The sequence below is a fragment of the Cetorhinus maximus genome, chromosome 38 (assembly GCF_964194155.1).
Source record: "Cetorhinus maximus chromosome 38, sCetMax3.hap1.1, whole genome shotgun sequence".
NCBI classification, from domain to species: domain Eukaryota; kingdom Metazoa; phylum Chordata; class Chondrichthyes; order Lamniformes; family Cetorhinidae; genus Cetorhinus; species Cetorhinus maximus.
The window spans coordinates 3,228,097-3,235,692 of record NC_135916.1 but is presented as its reverse complement, the minus strand read 5'-3'; the positions used below and the strand labels follow the sequence as shown (position 1 = coordinate 3,235,692).

The 7,596-nt window shown below is 49.3% G+C and overlaps 1 protein-coding gene across 1 annotated transcript; it reads right to left on the bottom strand.

The window, feature by feature from the left end:
- Nucleotides 1-842: 842 nt before the first annotated feature.
- LOC144672435 (scavenger receptor cysteine-rich type 1 protein M130-like) lies at nt 843-6,731 on the bottom strand. The gene is made up of 2 exons (XM_078534278.1): nt 6,430-6,731; nt 843-1,213 (listed from the first exon to the last, which is right to left on the bottom strand). Exons 1-2 carry the CDS (start codon nt 6,683-6,685, stop codon nt 843-845), a joined length of 627 nt encoding a protein of 208 aa, XP_078390404.1. The 5' UTR covers nt 6,686-6,731.
- Nucleotides 6,732-7,596: the final 865 nt, after the last annotated feature.

Here is a 7,596-nt window from a genome sequence, read left to right as displayed (position 1 = left end):
CCCACCCCCAACCCCCAAGACCCCAGCTTTATGTTCAAGGGGTGAATCAAGGGTGGACCCCAGGAGACGGTTTCGCGCACACACAAAACAACCCGAGCTGGGGCGGGGTGGGGGGGAGCATTCGGCCTATCAAGACCGTCCCAGCGTTGAGCAGACCTGCACCCCACCCCCCAACTTTTTCGCATTTTCGTTCATGGGGTGCGGCTGTCGCTGGCCGGGTTTAGCGCTTTGTTGCCCGTCTCTCGCAGGGCCTTGAGAAGGTGCTGGTGAGTTGCCTTCTGGAGCCTCTGCGGGGGCGTGGGTACACACCCTCAGCGCGGTGAGGGAGGGAGGGAGGGAAGTCCAGGGTCTGGACCCAGAGGCAGCGAAGGGGACGGCCGATATCGTTCGAGGGCGAGTGACTTGGAAGGGGAACCGGACCTCACCCCCACCCCCACCCCCAGCACATCCACCACTCCATTCGCCCGCCCAGATTGTACATTCCGCACCATCGCTAGTGACTAGCGGCCCAGCACGCTTAAAGGGCAAGTGTAGACACTTGCGCACAGGAACTTGTGTAAAATAACACTGCTTACGTATGTACATAAGCATCTGCAGTGGCTGACTATGACTGTGGATATAAAATGATGCTGGGTGGATGGATGCAATGACTCCTGGACTCCAGTTTTGCTGAAATATATTCTGTAAGTTTTTTTTTTGTAGAATTCGCATTATGGGCAACTTTTGAGGGAATTTTAATTTCCAATGCATTACATGGTTCCTGAGGTCTGTTGGCAGTGTCGGAACTAAGCAGGCATCGCTGGGAGTGTTATGTGTATGTGTGTGCATGTGCTCGATTCATTTTAATACTGGGAGCAGGAAAAGGCCAAAACGACCCCGTACGCGCGGGCATTACTAGAGCACGTGGCAGTAGCCCCGTTCAATCGATCGCAGCTGATCCCGCTGATCCAGGCTCTCGCCGGACAGACCCACAGGTGGGCCTCGGCGCCGCTGCACTGGACCATGCTCAGCCAGATGGGTTTCTGGATGTCGGCGAACTGCGACGGGTCCATTTGCCCCTTGGCAAAACCGCAGCCAAGCTGCCTGCAGACCACCTGCACGTCCGTGATGCCCCAGAATTCGCCGCACACCGAACCCCAGGTTGCGTTGTAGTACACCTGAACGGTGCCCGAGCAGTCGTTCTCTCCGTTGACTAAGCGGAGTGCCACGTCATCTGCAAGAGAGGAAACACGTTAGCCCGGCCAGTTGGAAATTAGCCCTCTGGGGAGATGGTGGTGTAACGGTAACATCACTGGGCTAGTAATCCCAAAGTCCCAGGCTAGTGGTCTGGTGGACGTGAGTTCACCAGCAGCCAGTGGGGATTGATACTCAACTAATAAATCTGCAATTCTAAAGCTGGCCTCGTTGCTGTTAACCGTCTATCAGCAATTGTTGCAAAATCCTAATAGCCTTTAGGGAAGGACATGCGCTTTGGGTTTGGCCTACATGTGACTCCTACAGTATGGTTGCTTGAAATGTTCAAGGGATGGGCAGCTCTGACTGAGATGAATCCAAAATCTGCCCCTATTTCGCCTTATCCCTAGTACAGAAGTTGGGTGGGGTGGAAAACACGAGTTATACTGCAACTAGAGTGCTGGAGACAGTTCTGGTCACTATATGACAGGAAGTACGGTGCAAGTAAGGGGACTGAGGAAGGGAATTGGCATGTTGGTCTTTATCACAAGAGGATTCGAGTCGCAATTGCAGATGTTTTGCTGCATTTGTGCAGAGACACAATTGTGTCTTGGCTTGACCACACCTGGAGTATTGCCTAGAGCTTTGGCTTCCTTATCATCGAGTTATGCAGCACAGAAGCAGGCCCTTCAGCCCATCATGTCCATGCCAGCCATCATGCACCTAACTATTCTAACCCCATTTTTCCAGCACCTGCTACGGCTTTTCAAGCGCTCATCTCAACACTTCTTATGAAGGATGTAATTGCCATCGAGGGAGTGGGGCCGAGGGGCCACCGGACGAATTCCTGGGATGGCGGGATTGCCTCGTAAGGAGAGATTGAGGAGTCGGCGCATGTGCTCCATAGGGTTTAGAAGAGCGAGAGGTGTTCTCATTGAGGGACCCAACATTCTTACAGGGATCAAGGGGGGGAGCTCAGGACATATTGATAAAGATGTCATGGACGCAACGCAAAGGGAGTGTTAAAGGCTAAAGAAGGTGCTGATAGCGCGTAAAGGTAAGATAGCAGAATGCGGTAATAGCAGTTCAACACGCTATACTAACACACTTAACACATTCAATGATGCAGGAAGGATGATTCCCTCTTTGCTAGGGAGGGCGGGTGTCTAGAACCAGGGGACACAGTCTCAGAACAAGGGGTTGGCCGTTAGGATTGAGATGTAGGTGAATTTCTTCACTCGGGGGGAGTGGTAAGCCATTGGAATTCTCTACCCCAGAGGGCTGAGGAAGCTCAGTCATCGAGTATGCTCAAGGCAGAGGTTGATAGATGTCCAGGTACCAATGACATCAATGGATATGGGATTAATGCGGGGCAATTGTGTTCAGGTAGATGATCAGCCCTGACCTAGTTGAACGGCAGAACAAGCTCAAGGGGCAGAATGGCCTCCTCCTGCCCCTATTACCTATGTGACCCATATTTGCTTTCAATTGCTTTATCAACACAATGGGCCACCTTCAAAGGTATGTGAATTTGACCAGCAAGGTGTATCCTCCCACCAGGTGCTCAGCCTCGTACAATTCATCATATATTGTTTTCCTGTGTTAGTCCCTCCCAACCGCAGCACCGAACACGTCTCCAAATTCGATCCCATCTTCCATCGGTCTGCTCAATTCACCCTTCATCATCAAGAAGGCAAGAACTGGAAACAGAGCAGGCCATTCGGTCCATCGAGCCTACTTCATGGCTGATCCGCTTGTGGCCTTAACTCCGTTTTCCTGCCTGCCCTCCACACACCACCACACCCCCCGCCCTCCCCCCCACACCCCACCCCACCCCAATGATGCTTGACTCTCTTGCCATCCAAAAATCTGGTCTAACTCAGCGTTGGATATATTCAGTCAACCAGCCTCCTGTGCCCTCTGGGGAAGAGAATTCCAGAGACTAACTGAGAGAAGCAATTCCTCCTCACCTCCGTCTTAAATGGGAGACCCGTTAATGTTAAACCGTGCCCCCTGCTTCTCGACACCCCCGCGGGAGGCAAAAACCTCCCAGTGTCTACCTTGTCAATGCCCCCGCAGGATACCATGTGCATCAAACAGATCACCTCTCATTCTTCTAAAACCCAATGAGTATAGGCCCAACGTGCTCCAGCTTTCCTCATAAGACAACCCTTTCATCCCAGAAAGCAGCCTAGTGAAAATTCTCTGCACTGCTCCCAATGTAAGTATACCCGTCCTCAGGCAAGGAGACCAAGGCTGCACACAATACTCCAGGTGTGGTCTCACCAATGCCCTGTACTGTTATACCAAAACTTCCCGACATTTATATCTCATTCCCCCTTGCAATAAAGGGCAAGTAACATTTGTGCCACATCAGTGCCAGGCAATGACCATCACCAACAAGAGAGAATCTAACCATCGCCCCTTGACATTCAATGACGTGACCATCGCCGAATCCCCAACCCTCAACGTCTACGAGATGTGCTGCAGGAACCCACCAAGGCTCCTGAGGCAGCAGCTTCCAATCCCATCGAGAAGGACAAGGGCAACAGACACATGGGGAACACCACCACCTGGAAGTCCCCCTCCAAGCCACTCACCATCCTGACTTGGATATATAATCAGCCGTTCCTTCACTGCCGCTGGGTCAAAATCCTGGAACTCCGTCTCTGACAGCGGTGTGAGCAATTCGGTCAATAACTGCTGGCCTTCCCGTTGACTTCCTATCTGCTATAGCTGCATGCTAACCTTGTGTGATTCACGGACTAGGAAACCAAGTTCCCTCTGTACAGTAGCATTCTGCGACCTCTCTCTATTTTGGTAATGTTTTGCTTCTCCATTCTGCTTCTAAAATGGACAACCTCACTTTGTACTCCGTTTGCCAATGTCTTGCCCACTCACCTAACCCTCGCAGACTTTTCGTTTCAGTCTGTTTTTAACCTCAGCAGCTTTGGCTGCAATACAGTCAGTCCCTCCATCCAAGTCATTCATATCGATTGTAAATAGCTGAGGCCCCAGCAACGATCCCTGCGGTGCTCCACGAGTTATGGTTTGACAACCAGAAAATGGTCCATTTGTCCGGACTCCCTTGTTTCCTGTTAGTCAGCCAATCTCCTATCCATGCTAATATATCACCCTCTGCCCCCATGGTCTTTTATATTGCGCTCTTTATCGGGCACATTATCAAAATCCAAGGTCACCACATCTACTGGTTCCCCTTTACCGCCCCTGTTTGTTACATCCTTAAAGTGCTCCAATTCGTTTTTCAAAAACTATCTCCCTTTCGCAAAATCTTGTTGATTCTCCCGGATTGCATTATGATTATCTAAAGGCGTGCCTACTCAGTCATGGATTTCGCATTTCCCCAGCTGTTAAGACTAACTGGCCTGCAGTTCCCTGCTCTCAGCCTCCCTCCTTTCCGTATTAGTTGTGTTACAGATAGCCGTTTGGCGATACAGAACTTGAACATGTTGCTGAAAATAAAGACATGTTATCGATTCTTTACATCTCGCACTCCTCGGGGCAACTGTCCTGTTGGGCGCAAGATGAAATGTTTCGACGGAATATATTTTCTCAGCAAGTCTCACACTTTCTGCTTTCCAATCCGCTGGGGACTTACCAGAATCTAGGTGGAGCTTTGCAAGATTGCAACCAATCCAGCCACTATCTCTGCAGTCATTCCCTTTAGGACCCTAGGGTGTGGTCCACCAGGTCCAGGAGCCTTGCCCTCCTGAAGTCTGCAACTATGCTAATGACTATCCGGGGATAAAGGTTAAACGGAGATCCATGGGAAATCAGAAGAACGAGGGGAGATCTTATTGAAACATGGAAGGTCTTGAGGGAATTGGAGCGAGCGGATACTGGGAGAATATTTCCTTTCGTCTGGGAAACTAGAACGAGGGAACATGTTTCAAGAACACAAGGGTCTCTCTGTCAATTACAGAGAAAAGGGGATGTTTTTTCCTCTCTCTGAGAGAAAGTAGAGTTCTCTTCCACAGGAGGTAGTGGAGGCTGGGCGTTAACATTTATTCAAGGCTGAGTTACATCGTTTTTAATGATGCGAGGGGGTCAAATGTTAACGGGGGGGTGGGGAAGACAGGAAGGTGGGAGATGACCAGTTGAACTACGATCTTTTGAGTGGTGTTGCAAGTTCAAAGGACTTACTCCTGCCTCCTAGGTCATATGTTCCTATGCTCACACTTTCTAATGCCCCCCCCTCAGTCTCTTCACTCCCGCTGATGCCAAGGCAGCCGAATATTAATATTGGGGCACTATATCGAACAATCTAACATACATGTTCCACGTATTGGACAGTACTTACTGCAGCCAATTCGGTATGAAGGTGTTTTTGCAACTGCATGAAATGGCTGAACTGCTGCCATCATTTCTATCACGATGATTGTCATCGAAACCCACTTACTTTACTCATACCTTTAGGGAAGGAAACCTGCTGTCCTTACCTGCTCTGTCCTGCATCTGATTCCTCAGATACGGAGGCAGTCCATGTCCAAATGCAGCAGGACCTGGACCAATATCCGGACTTGTGCTGACAAGTGGCAAGTAGCACTCGCGCCACACACAAGTGCCATCTCCAACACCAGAAAGTGCAGCCCATCGCCCCTGAACTTTCAATGGCACTACCATCGCTGAATCCCCCACCAACAACCTCCTGGGGGGGTTACCATTGACCAGAAACTGAACTGGGACCAGCCATATGAATACTGTGGCTACAAGAGCAGCTTAGAGGCTGGGAATCCTGCGGAGAGTCACTCACCCACTGACTCCCCCAAAGCCTGTCCACCATCCACAAGGAATAACTCAGGAGGGTGATGGAATACTCCCCACTTGCCTGGACGAGTGCAGCTCCCACAACACTCAAGAAGCTCGACACCGTCCAGGACAAAGCAGCCCCGCTTGATTGGCACCCCATCCACAAACATTCACTCCCTCCACCACCGATGCACAGTGGCAGCAACGTGTGTACCATCTACAAGATGCACTGCAGCAACTCACCAAGGCTCCTTCCACAGCACCTTCCAAACCCACGACCTCTACCACCTAGAAGGACAAGGGCAGCAGACACACGGGGAACACCACCACCTGGAAGTTCCCCTCCGAGCCACTCACCATCCCGACTTGGAAATATATCGGCCGTTCCCTTCACTGTCGCAGAGTCAAGATCCTGGAAAACCCCTGACCCAGCCAGAGACGCCCGCCTGGAATAAAGAGCAGCCGGTGGTGCTCAGCGCTACTCACAGATCACCGTAAGGTATATGGGGTCACTGCGGGAGGAGTTGAAGTGCTTTCCAACGATGTCTGCCTGGTACGAGCAGGAGTAGTTGCCTTGGTCCGCTTTCGTGATGTGGTGAAGTTTGAAGTGGGAGCGGACCAGGCGCGAGGAAGCAATAGTCGTGCTGATGAAGTTCTGGTCGTTGTCCTTGTACAGGTAGAACTTGGCTCCCGAGAAGTAGTTGGGTGCCTCGCACAGGATCTCAACGGACTGTCCTTTCATTAACCTGCTGGAATCCCCGCTCACACTGATATCCGGCGTCACGAGGTAATCTGTACCAGGAATCAGATGGGGAAAAGCATTATTCCGGTAAAAACACGTGGGATAAGCAGCCGAAAAAACGGGGCATTGTCAGAGATCCGAAATCTAGACAGATAGGTAGACAGATGGATAGACAGATAAATAGACAGATGGATAGACAGATAAATAGACAGATGGATAGACAGATAAATAGACAGATGGATAGACAAATAAATAGACAGATAAATAGACAGATGGATAGACAGATGGATAGACAGATGGATAGACAGATGGATAGACAGATGGATAGACAGATAAATAGACAGATAAATAGACAGATAGATAGATGGATAGACAGATAAGTAGACAGATGGATAGACAGATGGATAGACAGATGGATAGACAGATAGATAGATAGATAAAGAGACAGATGGATAGACAGACAAATAGACAGATGGATAGACAGATAAATAGACAGATGGATAGACAGATGGATAGACAGATAAATAGACAGATGGATAGACATATAAATAGACGGATGGATAGACATATAAATAGACAAATAGATAGACAGATGGATAGACAGATGGTTAGACAGATGGATAGACAGATAAGTAGACAGATGGATAGACAGATGGATAGACAGATGGATAGACAGATAGATAGATAGATAAATAGACAGATGGATAGACAGACAAATAGACAGATGGATAGACAGATAAATAGACAGATGGATAGACAGATGGATAGACAGATAAATAGACAGATGGATAGACAGATAAATAGACAGATGGATAGACAGAGAAATAGACAGATGGATAGACAGATAAATAGACAGATGGATAGATAGATAAATAGATAGGTGGATAGACAGATGGATAGACAGATAAATA

What these genes read in the sequence shown, in the direction of transcription:
- LOC144672435 (XM_078534278.1), bottom strand. Translation starts at nt 6,685, where the DNA reads ATGAAAGGACAGTCCGTTGAGATCCTGTGCGAGGCACCCAACTACTTC. An exon ending in CATATACCTTACGGTGATCT is followed by an intron (nt 1,214 to 6,429) that starts GTGAGTAGCGCT and finishes CCTCTCTTGCAG; the next exon opens with ATGACGTGGCACTCCGCTTA.